Genomic DNA, 19055 nt, shown 5'->3' with positions numbered 1-19055 from the left:
AAACGCTCTGCTCCCCGTAGTTGTCAGCCTAGATTCAGATGTGACAGCATACCCTCACCCAAAGACCGCAGGCCACACAGAGGTAAATAGGGAATTACAAGATCAGAGTACAAAAACAAACTGGGAATCAATATCTGTTATTGCTGTTACTTCTAGCTAATAAACCTGCCTGTAAAATAAATTACCTGAGTAATGAAACAGAGTCATGTCACCAGTTTGTATAAAAAGTTTTATAGGCTGTGACTACCTGTCAGTTTAACGTGAGGGTGTCTTTGTCTAGTTTGGCTCCTGTTGGATTATTGACTCATTTTCTCCTCACAGTCAATACGTTTCTGATAAAAAACTTTTTCTCATTTTAATTTATTTAAAATAAACCTTTGTTAATGAGATTAAAAAGGCGTTCTATTATACAAGTCATCCAGGTTACACAATAAACTGAACTTTGTGAGACAGGCCTCTAACCTGGGTTTTTATTGTTAAAGTGTTATTTTGTGTTTTATGTATGTGTCTTGTTTTCTGGTCATATCCTTTATGTGTGTGTGTGTGTGTGTGTGTGTGTGTGTGTGTGTGTGTGTGTGTGTGTGTGTGTGAGAGAGAGAGAGAGAGAGTGAGTATATATAAATACTGTATATGTGTGTGCGAGTCCTTGTAGCAGTGATTCCTGTTTGTGAAGTCAATGTTTAAATGTGTAAATACGTGTGTGTCACGTGTGTGTATCTGTCAAGTCTTTGGTGTCCCTCCACCTCGGCTACGGCTTCTAAACTCTCGGCCCCGCTCTCTTTTCCTCACCCCCACAGGACAAGACGAGTGCTCTGAGCCTCAGCAACGTGGCGGGAGTCTTCTACATCCTGATCGGCGGCCTGGGACTGGCCATGCTGGTGGCGCTGGTGGAGTTCTGCTACAAGTCCAGGACCGAGTCGCGCCGAATGAAGGTGTCAACCGCGCGGGCCGCTGCCGCCTCAGCCGCTCAGGCCTTTCACTGCTCAGCATTAGACAGTGGTGCTAGCGCCCCCTACACTGAGCTGCAGAGCTACGGCCTGTACGCCAACAACACTGTTAAGATATAAGAGCAGAGCACAGCCACGGGGTAGGAAACGCTGTGATCAAGGCATAATGATGATGATGATGATGATGATGATGACATCCGCCTATTCACACCCCCGCCCATCTAACCTGTTATCACAGTAGGGCCTCTCAAGGCTTCCACCGCAGTGCAAACGCTCTCCTGTACCTCTTTCTACCTCTGACGCTCCCTCGCTCAGTCTTTATGTCACTGACCTGCAGTGTTGTCGAATCACTCGGTTTAAATTGCCCTTATGCCCAGTTTTTTCTTCATGTTCTTTTCCTGTTTTAGTATCGCAAGATTGTTAAAATAAACCATTTTCCTTTAGTAAATCTTTTAATTCAGCTTTGGTTGTCATAAAAGAAACTTTACTTTCTGTAATATATCCTCAAATCATCTCAATATGCAGTTTATTTTGTTGGACAATCATAGGGAAGTTATTGCAACTTTGTCTAACCCAGCACACATTACACTTTTCTATTTAATTTTACCAAAATGTTCATCTCAGGCCTCTAGTTAAATCATATTTCTAATAATCTTGTGGCTCACATTACAAAGTGAGGAAATGTATCTGTTCATCGTGGGTATAAAGGCAATTTGAATCGCAGTGGTATCATCAATCTACTTCTGTCGCTCTGAGCAAACCTCTCCGCTGCTCCTTCTCCTCTTTTTGCTGACTGTCTTGCAAATGCAGGGCCCATTGTGGTGAACATCCTTTATATGTATACCATAAGGCAGGCCTGCTGCGGCTAACATTTGTCCTATCACCGCTTTATAACCAAGAATAGTCTTAACGCAAAATGTTTGTATGTTCAGAAATCTCCAAATAACCTGTCGCGAAATACTGCTATTTGGAGACGTGAGGTTTCTCTTCCAGCGGCTGCAACATGCTGTTAGTCATCTCTGCCTCGTGGATCAATTTACAACAAGTTACCTTTGATTCATTCATCCAACATCAAGGCCACTCGATTATACTCTTCATGTAAACAGCAATAAAAAAGCAAGGCAGGGCCAAAACGAGGAGTGATCTCCTACACGAGTATGTTTTAATCAGCCCACGGAGACTCACCTGATCAGTATGCTGATGAGATTGGCGAGGAGCTTATTAGTCCAGAGGTGCCTTTATGCTGTTTGGCTTGAAAGAAACAACAACGTCGTTCCAATTAGAGGGCGGCGTGATTCTCCGATCCGCTTGCAGCGCCCCACTCACCGGTTGCTTCAGGTTGCCCTCGCTCTCCCCAATTTATTCAGCTATTGAGTAAGGGAGGTAGGCAGACACTGTGTGCACACGTACACAGACACACAAAAGCATCACACTTCATTAAGATGGCTTTCGGGCTCAGTGGCTTTTATTGTTGCCAGACTAGAGAATGGACCTATTAAACCAATGAGTGAAGGCTCGGCCGCCCACACGTCGCTCTGCACCTCCTTTTGCAAATTAGTTGCATTGGCCAGCATTTAATTTCACTCAGGTCTAGATAAAGACGGTAACAACTAGCACCCTATGACTCCCATCAGACCATCAGGCCTCTGAATCTTCTTGCTGTGCTAGCACCACATCCAGATAGGGACTCAACAGCTGCTTGTGAGCATGAATTCATAGAATAAAGAGCAGAGAAATTGCATTATATTCTGCAGACTTAATTTTATTGTTCTATAGCTGCAAAACCTTCTAAAGTATCTATGTGTGCTGCTAATTCTGTTAGATAAGCCGTCTCTGTGGTGATTAAGATTCCTCTAAGTTGAGATACATTGAAATCAGACCTGTAGACTAACTGTTAACTGTTTGTCTCCAACAGCAATCCATCAACGATGCCATGCGCTGCTCCACCCTGACCAGGATGAGTGGCAACGGGAGCGGGGGCGAGAACGGGCGAATCCTCACCCACGACTTCCCCAAAACCGTTCAGACTCTGCCCTGCATGAGCCACACCGCCAGCATGGGTCTGGGTGCCTCCGGCATGTGATCATCACATGACTGTGCTGGCGGCGAGGAACGGGCAGGGTGGGGTTAAAGAAGAGCTCAAGACTCTTTATGGACCTCGAAAATCATGGCTGTCCACGTTGACCCAACTATTCTCCCGGCTGTGTATGCGCTCTGACTCTTCAAAGACTTAACTTTACTGCCAAAATGCACTGTTGAACCGCTCCTGACGGACTATGAACAGAACAGAGACTTGTTTTTTTGTGTTTTTTTTCAAGAGTCGAAAAGAGATTCTAAAAGAAAAAGAAAGGAAATGTGCTGCAATAAAGACGAGGGGGCGCGTTTTTGAAATTTTTTACAGTGTTCATTTACTGTGTGTGTGGGGGGAAAAAAGAACTTTATTCTTCAGTGTGACGCCTGCATTGTGCCATTTCGATGGAGCTGTTGACGTTAGACTGTGTGTGCAATATCCTCACCTCCACCGCTGACCTTGTACTACCTAGATGCTTTGCGACGGCTAATGGAACATGTCTTTGCACAGATGTCGGCGGAGGAGGACAAACACTTGTGACTGCTGCCATGATTTGATATTGTTTTTTGGGGACGTCTGCGCTCGCTCTCACTCTTACATGTACACGCTATGTTTTGGAAGGACAAAGTGCTCTGTGTAGCATAGCCAGTTTTTATGATATATATATATATATTGTATGGTTTACACTGTTGAAGAAGTACAAAGAGCTTTGTGGGTAGTTTGATTGCACTGCTCCTCGACTGAAGGTTGATGCCGTTTGACCAGGCTATGACAAACATGCATCGCTGCTACACCTCATCTAACACATCATGCCTTGTCTTTGTGCCATATGACCATTCTCACAGATGAACACAGATCCAATTTACACCTGTTGCTGCTGGGTCGGTTTGACCTGCAGCTGGTGAGAGTTTCAGTATTTCATGATTGCAGAGCTCAGATTCAGACGCTCTGATCTTTGTGAGACGGATTGGAGAAAACACACATTAGTCTTTGGTTCTGTACAGTACTGAGTGACCTTACACTGTAAATGTACTCTCGTGACATTCATAGCATATTCATCGATATACCTTGGGAGACTATTTGCAGCACGTTAAAGAACAGAGATCGACAAAAGCCAGATATTATCTGGAGAGAATATTCCTCCACCTACTGTTAGAGCCGTTGCTGCAGAATTCACTCTGTCCTCTGATTTATTTTCAGCTATATTCACTTTTAATGAAATGGGCAGCGCAGCTATTCACCCTCGATTAATTGAGAGTGGCACATCCCCATCAGATCGTGCACGGCCTATAAAAGGAAGGTTCGCCTGCTCTCACTGTTGCTAGCTATAGCGGAGGTGGTGTCTCAGTCAGAATTGTCCGTGTTTACAGCGAGTCAAGTGGTGGCTGCACCGCTCTGGGTCGGCCCTTTCAGATCATGTGAGGTAAACAGGATTAGAGAGGCAGAGCCTGGACTATTGGCCCTTAAAGGAGAATTTCATCCCAAAACATTTCCACAGTGTGAACGAAATGACTCTTCATGTCATTTGCATTTGCAGGACTGTACAATTGGACACTGCCCTTAATGACCCACAGCAAAAAAACGTTTGATTTACAATTAAATTACACTTTTAAATAGAAAAAGAAATAAGCTGGCTTATTTTTTTCCTTATTGTCAACAAGTGCTATTTAAAAACATGAAAATAATTAGTTTGTTCCCTGAAAACCAGCGTCTTCCAGCGAATAATAGGTGATATCTAGGATTTAGAAATATATGTCTCAAAGTGTGATATATGTTTTTAGTAGAACCATATCAGGCTTGCCGTCGTTTATTTATAAGATGGATTTGCTGTTTGTATTTTTATAGGATTTGTTGACAGTAAAAAAAAACTTTTCCTTTAAACTCAGCTGTGTCAAAGGTAAAAATTGTCGGAGCGTGAGACAAACCAATAACAGTTTTTTACAACACATCACAGCCAGATGCTATGTAAAGGTGACATTATGGACCTTCTTAGAAATCTCACTACTCTCCGTTTGCTTATTTATCTTTCGCTCTCTCCACCCACATAAATATTCCACAGCTAAATACAACTATTTCAGATACCGGTAGTATCAGAAATATAGATTTTCTGATATATTTATACATATGAAGTAGGATCAATAAAAATGGGAATTAAATTATTCAAAAAAATGTACATTCGTCTTGAAATGCACTGAACATCATCGTCACACGGTGGATATGTGTTCAGAGGTGTGATTTGACTTCGAGGTGACATGAAGGTTGTTGCTCGACCTTCACTGCTGTGTGATGCCAGTGGTCAGCTCTGTACGATGAACAACACACTGTGGCTGACCCCTCGTTTCACAGAAGAGGCCAAGTTCTGTACAAAGGCAGTACTCATCCTCTGCTTCCTCAACTGGCTGTGTTTTACTTTCTCTCCTCCTGTGAGTTTCTGTGTACCACATCGAAAGTACGAAAGTACGGATCCTCTCCTCCCCCCCAACTCGTCAAAGAATCACAGAAAACGGACAGTTCGAGTTTACTGAAATCATACATATCTCCACCTATTATGTATATAAAAGGCTTTTTTCCTCTTCCCCCGGTGAAAACGCTCTCCTACAAACCATGCCTCAGTGTACCTGACTTAGTTACCTACTGCGTGAGTACTTTTCCTTTCCTCCGTCATCTACGCGTCTTCTTTTGCTGATGTTGTATTAATTAGGACACAGCACAGCTCTTCAGTGGAGGTTTTACCTTCAGAAAGATGTTTTATATTCCATAGAAAGATTTGTTTAAAAAAAGGAAAAAAAAGAAGAAAAAGACTCAATGTTTGTATTATACAGAAGAAGCAGTTGGGGTGCCGGCAAAGTGCTCTACACTTGGACAAGTGTAAAAAAAAACATACACTGATGTTGAATAATCTGTGATGCTAATGTTGTTTAAAGCCAGTTTTGAGTTAGTTTAATTTGTCCGTGTTTTTTAAGTGCTTGGGATTTAACACCATTTGAATAATTCTTTGTCGTTTTTTCTTTTCCACAGTATTTGACTATTGGAATCTTATCACAGTTTGTTGACCAGAGGCCTCATTGTTTTTTTGTTTTTTTTATTTTACAAACGGGGTGTTGCGGAATTTCAAAATGAAAACTATGGTCAATAAATGGGTTGACACTTTAAAATAATTTAAAGAATACAGATATTAGGAATCCAACTTTTGAGAACTTTTTTTTCTAACCAAAGTGTCCTAGAAGGAAGTCATCATGCTTTTGTAACCGAATAAAGGGGAAAAAACTATGTATTTGTTCATTTTTAATTCTCGAGGCCTTGGGCAAATGGTATGTGATTTTAGATGTTACAAGCATCGAGGGATAAGGCACTGTCTGCGTCTGAAAGAAGAGCAGCGATCCAGAACATTTTCTCAGTACCCTGTACTCATGTTACAGCTGCGATATAATTAAAAAGACCAATTTGTGTCGATTTAATGGTCCTCGTCAGGGTCTTACAAATCAGTGAGTCAAGACAAGACTTAATTAAGCGCCACCTTCACGCCACTCATGCTAATTTGCATATGTAGGCATACATGCCTTTATCAGACAGATAGCATGGAGAGATCGAAACAGAGAGATGACAGATTAGGTTCCTTTGCTTGGTTCATATTGGGAACAATAGACTATAAAGATGGACAAGATGACTGCTCCCCAAAAGTGAAGCCAAAGCATCTAGATCGCCACCTGGTGGAAAATAAAAAATATGGGCTAGATGGTTTCGGTCATATTATCACACTGAGGTATGTTTTTCCAATAAGTTTGGTTTGTATCGGTGGGACCTCCATGTATTGCTATTATGCAGACTCTGGCTCTAAATATGCAAATATTTTTTAATAGTTTAATAGGCCTATTACTCAATACTGATCCCTGTGGTGATTTTGTATCTGACCCATCCTTACATTGCTTATGTTAAAATTTGTTTAACCACGCTCCACATTTTAATAGACAGCACTGGCAGGGAACATGATACATCTTACAGTGAGAAGCAGTAGCTTGTAGCAGTGATAACACTAAACGAGGGTAAACACATAGCTACCTCAAATCAGATCAAATCAAATCAAAGTTTATTGTCACATGCACAAATGACACCGTCATCGGAGCAGTGAAATTCTTGTGACCTGGCAGGCAGTATCTACGCAGAAGACAGGTTTTTTACAAAATTAAAAAAATGACATACCATATAACATATAACATAGTAAAATTAAGCAGCAGTTTACAGGGTGAAGGAGTGGGGAATGTTAAATTAAATAATAAGAATATATGTGTAGTAAGTACCTATTGAGTGTGACCTGAGATCTTGTGACCTGGCAGGCAACATCTACTGAGTAGACGGGTTTTTACTAAAATAAAAAATAACATACCATATAAAATATAAAATATAACATATAACATATAACATATAACATAGAAAAATGAAGCAGCAGTTTACAGGTTGAAGGAGTGGGGAATATTAAAAAAACAAAAAATATGGATATAAATGTAGTAAGTACGTAGTAAGTGTGACCTGTGATCTTGTGACCATGCAGGCAACATCTACGCAGTAGATGGGCTTTACAAAATAAAAAATAAATAACATACCATATAACATATAACATATAACCTCTAACATATAACATATAACATATAACATAGAAAAATGAAGCAACAGTTTACCGGGTGAAGGAGTGGGGAATATTAAATTAAATAATATGAATATATGTGTAGTAAGTGTATTTGTATGGGTGTTGGAGCAGAATGTACATGGTGACTGTTCGGAGGGTCAGTGTTGATTGTTCAGAAGCCTTATGGCCTGGGGGAAGAAGCTGTTTGTGAGTCTGGTAGTCCGTGCTTGGATGCTCCGGTAAGGTCTGCAGTAGGGGTGTAACGGTAGGCTACACAAAAAGCACGGTATGGTATATAGTTCAATTTGGAACTATATCTCGAACCCTGCTATACCGAAACTGCTTATGCTTTGTTTTAAATTCAATACTAACCCATTGAGCAGACTATGGCTGTCATTCAGTCTGTAATACTGCTAGAACTGGCTGCTTATAAAAAAGTACATCAAATAAATATACTTTAAGGCAGGGGTCTTCAACGTTTTTTCAGGCCAAGGACCCCAAACTGGGCAAGAGATAGAGCAGGGACCCCCTACTATATATATATATATATACAGTATAAAATTGTGTTTTATATTAAACTGGGCCTACTGCCTTGTATAAACATAGCTACCCTGTTATTGTGCAATCAATACTAAGCTTATCAAATATTTCAAGGGTTAATTTATTCATGTTTTTAATTTAAACATGTGCAAGGTACAGGGTGGCCATGCCACTGCCATTTATAAACATACATCTTGCATACAACACTGAGCTATTAAAGTAATTCACAGATTCATGTTTTTGTTTTAAACATACATGTAGAAGAGACAGTGAATCCTCAAGCCATCTGTGGATGGCACACATACTCCCACATTAGTGAGAAGACGGACCCTGATGGGTAGCACACAACTTATCTAATCTTGGACGGATGGAGGTTGTCAGGCAGAGGATCATATCAGCCTCACAATATGTTGGATGCATGTAAATGTGTATTTAAAGACATTTAAATTTGTGGGGAAAAAACTTGGTTTGAAAAAAAAAAAAAAACATTATAAAAAATTTAAAAAATTGTCTAATCAATCAAATATTTCGCGACCCCCCTGCAGTACCTCCGCGGACTCCCTAGGGGTCGTGGACCCCCTGTTGAAGACCTCTGCTTTAAGGTGAGGCCTTTAGAAAAAAACTACCTGTGCTTGAACTTTATTGTACTTCACAATAAAGTAGCTTCCAGGGCTCAGAGTCAGGACTCAATAACTGTGTTCCACACACAAAAAAAGTTACACACGTGCAAAGGCTGCATTAGTAAACATGCCTGCTGAGCTGAAAGACTGGTACTGAAATGTTTTGGGTACTAATACATTTTTACACCATTACTCGACAGCTCGAGTTGCACATAAAAAATAAGATCATACAAAAATAAACAATTAACTCAGGTTAAAATCACAATAAACATGGTTATTATATTGGTAATATTAACATGTATAAAAGTTATACCCACTCTTAAAATACAAGACACTTAAAATACAAGATTTCGACCAGCTGTGCCTCATCAATCCAAGAGCTCATATTAAAGATAGATGTGGTGTAGCAGACACAGCTTCACTCCTGTCAAGCTTTGTCAATACAGGGATAAATCTGTATTATTTATAGGTCTCACTGGATCTCTCTGCAGCTGATTCATTTTCTTCTCTGAAAATTTAGAAACATAACAACGGGACTCTAAAAAACATATCAAACACAGAGCCTCAGCCTTGAAAACCTGTTAAACCTGTGAACTGTTCTACCTGAAAACTGCTGCTTCTCCCCACAGTTTCAGAGTGAAACCCTCCACAGCCTTCATCAAATCCAGAGCTCGGACCGGATCACTGGAGCTAACAGCTAATTGTCTGAGTCAACAGCCAAGTTTTCTTTCTTCAATTTCAGATTTTAAGTTCATTTTTGGTTTGTGCAGTTTTGGGCACAAGAGCACGTTTATAGTGTCGTCTCGTACAGTTCCGAGTCATTTTCGATCCATTCCACTGATGCCTGAGGAAAATATCTGTCGTTGTGATGGCAAGAGTGAACCAAAATAGTGAGGCTCTAAATTAAAACAGTGATCTGAAAGACACTACAATGTTCTATACAGAAGAGAGGAAACACAGGGACGGGCGATAATGGTCTGTGGGCTCATCACGATTCAAAACAGGTCATCCTCATTTGTGACCTGTAGTATCACAAGTAATCTTATACTACTGCAATACTGTTATACTAATAATATTACTGCTACTATTACAGATATATATAATGACGCCTCCGCTCTGACATCATCACTCCACACGAGCAACCGGAAGCGCAGCATGGCAGGAAGTGGCACCTGTGTCCCAGGGAGATTGTTGACTGAGCTCTGCAGGTGGATGTGGAGACGTGTCATGTGAAAGACTGATATGCTGCAGGGACAGGAGTTTGCCATGTGACTGAGGCGGCAGATTGATGACTAACATCACAGGCTTCCCTTCACTGATTCACAAACAGGAAATGAGTAGTTGATCCATGCATTTATATTAATCTATTTATTTGCACTGTAATTTCAGAAATTATAGCCCAGCACATTTAATCATAAATGAAGACAAACTACATAAATGTAGCTTTCTCAATTCCAGTAACATTGACAGGGATTTGAGTTTCATCAAACCTACATTTCTCCAATTCTGAGTTTTTTTCCTTATGAAACGTCCTTTCATTCCCCGGAAGAAACATTTCATGCAACAGCTGTCTCTCATGTTATTGTTCAGCCCAGAGGAAGGAATTATCATTATGATGAATATAGAATGTGTCATGTACTGAGGTGCTTCTTGTGTGTGTGTGTGTGTGTGTGTGTGTTAGTGTTAGTGGTTTGTTACACAGAGATAGCAGGGTGTCGTGCTGTGTCACACCCCATGATTAGTGACATTGAAAGCCAGAGAGGCCCCTCTCTCTCTCTCTCTCTCTCTCTCTCTCTCCCCCCCCCCCCCCCCCCCCACTGACAGCTACAGGCCTAATGTATAATTAACATCTCTATTTCTCTTCCTCTCTGTCGCTCTCTTTCTCGCTCTCCGTCTTAGGTGTTTCCAGACTCCCAGTCTACTTTTGCTTTTCACCTTCATTTTGAACCATGGAGACCTGTCAACCCTTTAAATGTGTTTTCCAGCATCACATCTTATTTATGTGAAATCAGACAGACAGGTCGGTCCCGGCTTCCTCGCCCTGCTGCTTATTGATTTTGGTGTGTGATAGTGAATGTCCTGGGCTGCCCACTGGTCCTTACGAGTCACTGACTCAGAGCTCACACCTTGGAGGAAATTCATCTCAGGAGAGTAAAATCAGGTCCCCAGGTTTGAGCCTGGTTAATTAATCCTTATCTCAAATTAAATCCGGACACGTCACCTGTCCTGGATCTCTGCAGACCAGTGAAATCACATCCTAAGATGATGATGTCCTTTAAAACTATGAGGTTTTCAGGTTATATGAGAAGATTTTCTGAAACACCTGACGGTGCAGTGATGGTGGTGAAAGCAGCAGAAATATTAGGTTGTAGTGAAGATGAAGCCTGCAAAACAAAAAGTGACAGAGGGAAAAATAAGACATGAAGAGAAAAGAACGAGGAGAGTATTTAGCTGGTTCATCGTGTCCATGTTCAGATGTCTTACACACACTGTATCATTCATTAGCGGATTGTTGATGAGTCCCGGGAGCTTCATGCCCACACACACACACACACACACACACACACACACACACAAACACACACACACACACACACACAGACAGACACACACACACAAACTCATAAGCAGATGCATAGCTTGTCTAATTGGGACAGTTTATTAGCAACAGGGACAGTTTGCACTTCTCCCAGACAAACACAGGTGTGTGTTTGTCTTTTATTTGTCAGAAATAAAAACATATTTTACATAATTAAATATGTACATAAATACATATATTATTATTACTGTGTCGTGCCAATGCATTTTGGCCCACCCCTTCGTTGGACTACAAGACACCCCTAATTTACATACTGTATATCTTCTGGTATTAAATATACAAAACATATGGAAAGGTGAAAAGGACAAAAAACACACAAAGTAGAAAACTCCAAAGATGATCCATATTACTTTTATGGTTACAGTGATATTACATATCAAGAAATAAATTATGAATTTAATTCATGAACAGACAATTCCATCACCTCTATTTACAAATCAATTGATCTGCAGGTCAATAACTGAGCGTTACAGAGTTCGCAATGAAAGTGACAATAGAAAACGATCGACCATTTAGACAGAATAATGGACAGATCCATTTTTCTTCCTCTGGATCAATATATTGATTCCCACTTAGTTTTAATTTGTATGTCTCACCTTCCATTCTCATGATGCTGTGTACATTTGACGTTGGTTATAGGGAAAGTTTTAACACTAAATCTTCTTTTTTACTTTTGAAACAACTCATTTGGATTTCAGACTGAGGACAAAACCTTCTAGCTGGAGCAGAGCTAGCTAACATTATTGTTGCGGCTGACTTTTTAATCTTTTAGTTGTTTTAAAACTGCAATTTGACGTTTGCATGTTGTTGGGAAGAGGTTGAGCTGAAGACGGATTCCCAGACAAACAGTTTTTCCTTATCAGATAATGATCGGCATAAAAGACAACAGCTGTGTCTCAATTCAGGGCCCGTGTCCCATTTAAAGACCCATTGTGTCACATTGACTTACCAACTCTTCGGAGGTTTCTTCAAATGCAGCCGACAAATGCGTCCTTCCATCCCAGAGAAGCAGAGGATAGGATAACAGTTGGATCCTTGCCGGCCCTCCCTTTTCATTGCACTTCAGTGCCGACATTTCTTTCAAAGAGAGAATGACGCCGACAAGCGAGGAGACATCCAACGCTTCAGTGTCACCTCAACCAAACAGGCTTTTCACGATGTGTCTGACCTCAGCCACGTGGCCCATAAAGAAGGCATCATGGGAGGAGCCCCTGAATTGAGACACATTTAATATTTTCTTCTATTTCAGTCCAGAGTTATAGAGTATTACGTGGACGTGTCAGTGTCTATCTGATAAAATAAACTACCACACATTGGATGCGATATGATGAAGGGCTTTATTTTAACATAAGCTGTTAAACCCACAAAATAATCTAGTATGAAATCCTCCTCGGCTGCACTTACTGACTCCCTGTAGGTAGTAAGCTACTGTGTAAGCCAGCCTGCCAGTGTTTAGCTCACATTAGAGCAGACAAACCAGACACTGTAAAGGTGGTGCTTTTAAAATGATAAATCAACACCTGAAAAATGTGTCAATATATCTTAGAAGATATGTCAGTATCAGCGATGCAGTCAACCCCTAGTGATTCAGGAATGTTTCAATATGGTCCATTTGACCTCATTGAAACTAATTATGTTGCTCCCAGTTCCGTGAAGACATGAGCATTTGGATAACAAACAATTTTGGGGTAAAGTATTCGCAAACCTTTGAACTCAATTAGCAGATGCTAGCTGCTCTATACATGCAGCTTGTGCCTGTGATAATATTTCCATTGTTACTTTGGATGTGTGTGTGTGTGTGTGTGTGTGTGAGGTTATTGTTATCAGGTTTTGTTGTGAGCGTGGGGGGGGGTTTCAAATCAGGTCATTTCCCAGCCCCCCCTTCCTTCCTCTCCCTCTTCCTCTTCCTCTGCATATTAATAATGCCGTTATGAAGAGAGCTGGTCGACTTTGTTGCCGTTTCTCCTTCATGGCAGGTGAGCCATGTTTTTCCAAATAGAGGAGGAAAGGAAATCAATAGTGGTGAAGACACTGCTGCCACGTCGTGTTGTGGGGATGGACTAAAGTCTTATGTCCATCAGGGAGGAAATGCTTGCTCCTCTTTGGGGCAGCTTCCGTGAACTGCCTCAGTCTCTAGCTTCATTCGCAGGTTGTTTGTCTTTAAAGGTAATTGTGATTTACCTGTCACTCATTCTGTTTCTCATGTGTTTGCCCCCTATAGCTGTCCCTCCATGTGTGCTGTGTAGACCAGCAGATGCGGGCAGTGGTTGCAAACATTTCTGAGTGGGAGTTTTCTTTCTCGCACATACATGAACAAAGACACAGAGAGTGCACATACACACACACACACACACACACACACACACACACACACACACACACACACACACTCTGCCTACATAGATGCTTTGAGACAGAAGCCCTGTTCAGTAGCATGTAGAACCCTTGCCTCTCATCCATCGAGCCCTCAGGCCGTTTCCTTCAGTCTGAGTGACAGGCACTCGCAGCAGGATGAGATCTGAAGACAGCATCTAAAAACACACTGAGCATACACAAACATCTCTCCAGGACATTCTTGGTGCTATACACACTGTATACAAACGGTGAGTCTTCCACCACACACAGACACACACACATGCAGAACAATATATGTTGAAAAGCAATGTGATATGTGTTAAAAAAGAGTTTGGGCTCTGCACGGCAGCAAATGCATTTGGACCTTTAGTCAGATGCGATTTGGTTGGAGCTATGCTTTGAATAACATGAAGTCTCCGAATGCTCTGACCATTAAGAATGATAACAGGGTTTGTGCAAGTCTGAACACAGTGTCCATTTTCCAAAACAGTGGTCGTTTTATTCTAATCCAAGTTCGGCACACAGAGACAAAGAGACAAGGCAGGTGTCTAACAGCGTGAGGTTAAGGCTGGGTCGAATAAAAGGGAAGACTAGACGTCTATATAACGCTGGAACTCCATGTACTAACGAGATGAACTGGCACTAGACGGGGGGGGGGACACAGACCACTAACTGAAGTGAGGTTAACTAGACACAGGTGTAACATATTAGGGAGGGGAAGGTAATCCGTGATGCACAAGTAAAACCGGAAGTGACATATAACATATAACATGAAAAAGGAAATGCTGTGAGTGTGTGTGTGTGTGTGTGTGTGAGGTGTGTGTGTAACCAATTTCAATCCAAAGTCAGTGTGCTGCAGTACACGATTAATACCAGACTGGTGATCAGCTAATACAACACTGGCCTGAGGCAGGAGTGTCTTAAATATAGCTTCAGCACCTCAGTGGCCATTGCACACATCAAAGCTGAAAGTTTAGGCGCCACTTATCCCATTAGCTGTGGATTTATAACTGGTAATGCACTTATATTGCTCTGTAAATGAAAACGTATGAGGTTATGGTGGGTTATTATCCAGTTGGAGCTTTATTGGTCCTCCCATCTGGGGTGCTGAGGGTCACCCAGGGACCGCCTGAAGGGGACAGTCAATCACGAGACAGAGCCGATGCTCTCCAGATTAACTGTCCCTGTTTGAGATATGTGCCTCCTCGTCGTTTGGGCGAACGGGAAAGTTGCTCCTCTGCCAGCCTTCCCCGGACTGAAGGGAAAGTGTGCACCCTGAACCCCGGCTTCTCTCTCCCCTCCATTTCCCATCTGTCCATCTCGGTTGACGCAGGCAGACGACGGCTTTGAGGGGAAGATGGATGGAGGCAGTAAACGGCGCGCTGGAGACAGAGAGAGCAGGAGAGCGGGAGAGGGAGTGAGGGAGAGATGTATGGCGGCCCACATCGGCTCAGACAGAATGACAGATGTAGGGATTATGGAGCACGGCTACTTTCCACTTTGATCAAAGTGAGGGAGCCTCCCCTGCACAACTCAGGTGGACTCCTGGCCAATCGCTCTGGGGGTAAGGGTCAAAATCCAAAGATAGAGGAAATATCCTCCATTTCAATGTAATATTGGTCACAAAGGGGCCAGCGTTCCCTTCTTAAAGCTCCCTGCTGCAAAGCAATGCTTCATCTGTCCTCTCCATTTCTGACACAAGCAGGCATTTCTCATTCTACCAGTCAGCGCACGGTGCTGCGGCTGCTTGGAGCCGTGCCGGTGCAATCTCTTCAGCTTTAAGAGACAGTTTCTTTTTCTCCGTTCTCATTCTCAAAGTCAGAGCTCAATTGAAACACGCACACATCACCCAAGAAACATTCTTAACTCGAAAGTTTGGCCTTGTCCTTCCTGCGATCCTGAACGCATATTTAGTAGGCACACAAATCAAATTGTCCAAGACAGTCACATTACCTAAAGCGCATTACCGCAGTAATGGTGCATTTAGCCTAATGCATTTATATCTGTGTGTAGAAATCTGCATGCTGGAGCATCTGGAGGAAGGGATGCATATATGCATGCATGTGGTTGTGCATGTGCAGGTGTGCATGCACTGGCTCGTGAAGCGTGCAGGTGTGATTGTGATTTTTTGGTAAACACACGGTGCTGCATAAACCCTGAATAATGGATGTAGCCCCAGTAAGAGTAATCAGTGAACCCTGAGCTCAGCCTATTGAAGTTTAATAACATTCTGAATGTCAGGACACATGACAGCAGAGAAACATAATCCACAGTCCCTGTAGAGAGAGGCTGCAAACTAACACCCCCTCCCCCCCACAGACACACACACACACTCCCTCTTGCTCTCTCTCTTGCTCTCTCTATCTCTGTCACAAACTGCACACAGACACACACACACACACACACACACACACACACACACACACACACACACACACACACACACACACACACACACACACACACACACACACACAGACACACACCCACACACAGATCAACACTGGCAAAGCTTTTCAGATTAGCCGGCCTGATTTAAACAGCATTTATAGAGCAGTAAATAAGGGAGTGTTCCAGTTGAACAGAGTTCACATATCCCCCTGTCGCCTGCAGGGTTTTGTCACCTTATCACACCCGGGTCCTCTCCGTTTGATAATTGGAATGAAAGTTGCACGGCGGCCTCAGTGGCATCTTTGCGTTAGGGGAATGTGCGGCTTCTGTCAATTTGAAACACATTTCCAACTTGTTGATAACAGACACCTTTAAACTCCTCTTCTTTTCCCTGCTTAGTTAATGACTAGTGCAAAGCTAACAGAGGACGATAATGCAAAACAGATCATAATTACATGTGCAGTGAGATCGGATTTGAAAAAGGGCAAACAGATGCACAGGGATGGAGGCGTTACTAAATACAGAATAACAACAGAAGCTCTCAGACACCTCTTGAACTTTCTCTCCCTCACGCACGCACAAACACACACACACGGTAACCACACGATAATATTCACAGCCCACGCAATCTCTTGTGTTGGGGTGGCTTTTTTTCGAGACTCTGCAGCACCGGCTCTGCTTCTCTGTGGGATCAGGCCATCGTTATCAATAATCAAATAATACCTGTAGGCGGGGTCAGACGGGAGCTTTTCTTCCCAGTGGTCAATTCATGGCCCTGTGAAAATGTCTCAAAGCACAAATTCAGTCTGCTGCCTCCACATAGTGCAGAGCCAAGGTCATCCCCAACACTACGGAGTGATGATTTAAGAGAAGAAGGACGGATGGTAAATTCTCTTCATACCGACGTGTTCAACAAAACATCATTTTTTAAATTGTTCTGTTTTAATTGTATTCTCCTCTCCAGTCTATTTTAATTGTCTGAAGAGCGTGGAAGAGCAGATGTTCTAGTCAGAGCTCCCTCCAGATGTTTGAACTCCTCACCCATCTCTAACGCTGAGCCCAGCCACCAGACGGAAGAAACTCATTTTGGCCGCTTGTGTTTGAAACCTTGTTCTTTCTGCCACAGCCCAGAGCTTATGACCATGATTAAGGGTCAGAACTAAGATCGACCGGTTAATCACAAGCTTAACAAAGTGGCTCAGCTTCTTCTAGACTACGGTTTCCCTCCGAAGACCATTTTAGTGCCTTTCAGCTCATTGTATTTGTTTAACTGTCTGCAACTTTACTCTTATCACCCTCATCACCCGCTCATATACCGCAGCCACAGTATAAGAGTATAAAAATACTAGCAAATATATTTAGCCTGACCCTGGCTCTGAGGAGGTGGAGGAGAACAACACACAGCCATCTACTGCACCTCAGTGAATATACTGCCTCAATGTAAACACATAATACGAAAATAAATACACAAACATGTTGTGCTCTAGCCAAAGGGAGAACTGTAAATAGTCTTAATGTCACATTAACATCTGACATTTACGAGAGACCTTACTAAATCTGCTGTTATATTTGTCCTACTCACCCTTCTGCTGAAAGCCAGTGGTCAACTGGTGACATTAAATAGAGAATGTGGAAAAAGAAAAAGTTAAGACAGTAATTCTGATATCTTGATGATTAATGATGCTGCGTGTATCTGAAGGCCTCATTATCATGGATTTGCATTCAGTCGGTACTCGAACACTTTATTTCTCTCTATCTCCCCGCTCACCCTCTCACATCGAACTCATCTTCTCTCCGTCGACTTTCCCCGCCCCACCTTCACATTTTTCTCGTTGCCCCTCTATACTCTCTAATCTGTAAAACCGCACATTTGGCCCGGTGCAGAGAGCGATGAGGGGAAATGTCACACTCCACTGCAAGCAGCGGACCGTCACCCTGGAATGTCAATTGGCCGGCGTCGGGGTGGAGGGGATGCAGAGATGGAGGGATGAATGGGCAGAGGAGTGGAGGATGACAGGAGCGACCCTGTTCCATTGTGTGTTTTTTAAAGACATGGCGTTTTTTTGATGATTATTCTAATCCCACCAAGGGCCTCTCAGCCTGAACTGGGTGCCTTATCTTCCCTCCGCAGTCATTCTCTCATTAAAACACAATCACAGGCCACCAACTCTAATAAACCTCCAACTTCCTCTTTGACGAAAGGAAGGGGAGGGGGGTAAAAATGCAGATTACAGCAGGTCTATCCGCCTGTTCCTCTGTACGTGACACGGGGAACAGGAATGCTGCTTCTAATCACTCATGGTGCAAAAAGGCCATTTAAGAGTCAGTGGATTCTGTGAATTCTTTTTCTAAATCCACAATGAAAAAGGTCACTCTTTAATAAAGGCTGTGGGGATTATAGAGTGCCTGATGGGGTTTAGGCAGAATGTGCAATGATTGTTTTTGGGTTGCCTTGGAGAAAAGACTCTGAAACACTCCTGAACTCAGGGCTCTTGGGGCAAGTTGTCCAAAAGTTAAAATCAGTTCAAACACTGTGGAGCGAGTCTGCAGGCACTGATGCTGCAGCCTGCAATCCTTTCTGACGACCATATCCCATCCTCTCTGTGTGTGACATACTCACACACACAGACACACTCTCCAGACAGAGCTTTAAACCCTCTTTAATCATGAGCTCAAGTGAATATATCAACCCCTGCAGCTGGGCTTAAAATCCAAACATGATGCAGTGAAGTGGTCCAGTTTGTCGCCTGTCTAACAATCCCAGTGTTGGGCTATACACTGTGAATGTACATCACAGGAACCAGAGAATAAAGCATTGACATAGTGAATCTCCAACGGATGTGAGTTTGCTTTTAACAGTTTTCAACAAGTAATTAGTCTGTTGCCTGTATAACTAAACAGAGAATAG

At 42.4% G+C, this 19055-nt stretch overlaps 1 protein-coding gene across 2 annotated transcripts in view; it reads left to right on the top strand.

Annotated features, from left to right (window-relative positions):
- gria1a (glutamate receptor, ionotropic, AMPA 1a) overlaps window positions 1-3180 on the top strand; it is a 69184-nt gene extending 66004 nt beyond the window's left edge. The window contains exons 15-16 of one of the 2 annotated variants that reach the window (XM_053429515.1): window positions 798-932; window positions 2863-3180. In XM_053429515.1, coding sequence (XP_053285490.1) covers window positions 798-932; window positions 2863-3030 — 303 coding nt within the window. In that variant the 3' untranslated portion in view covers window positions 3031-3180. Of the gene's footprint in view, window positions 1-797; window positions 1068-2862 lie in introns of those variants that run through there. The other variant, XM_053429516.1, reaches the window with a different exon arrangement.
- The last annotated feature ends 15875 nt before the right edge of the window (window positions 3181-19055 follow it).

The sequence above is a fragment of the Pleuronectes platessa genome, chromosome 8, assembly GCF_947347685.1.
Source record: "Pleuronectes platessa chromosome 8, fPlePla1.1, whole genome shotgun sequence".
Lineage (NCBI taxonomy): Eukaryota > Metazoa > Chordata > Actinopteri > Pleuronectiformes > Pleuronectidae > Pleuronectes > Pleuronectes platessa.
This window is presented reverse-complemented; position numbering and strand designations above follow the sequence as displayed.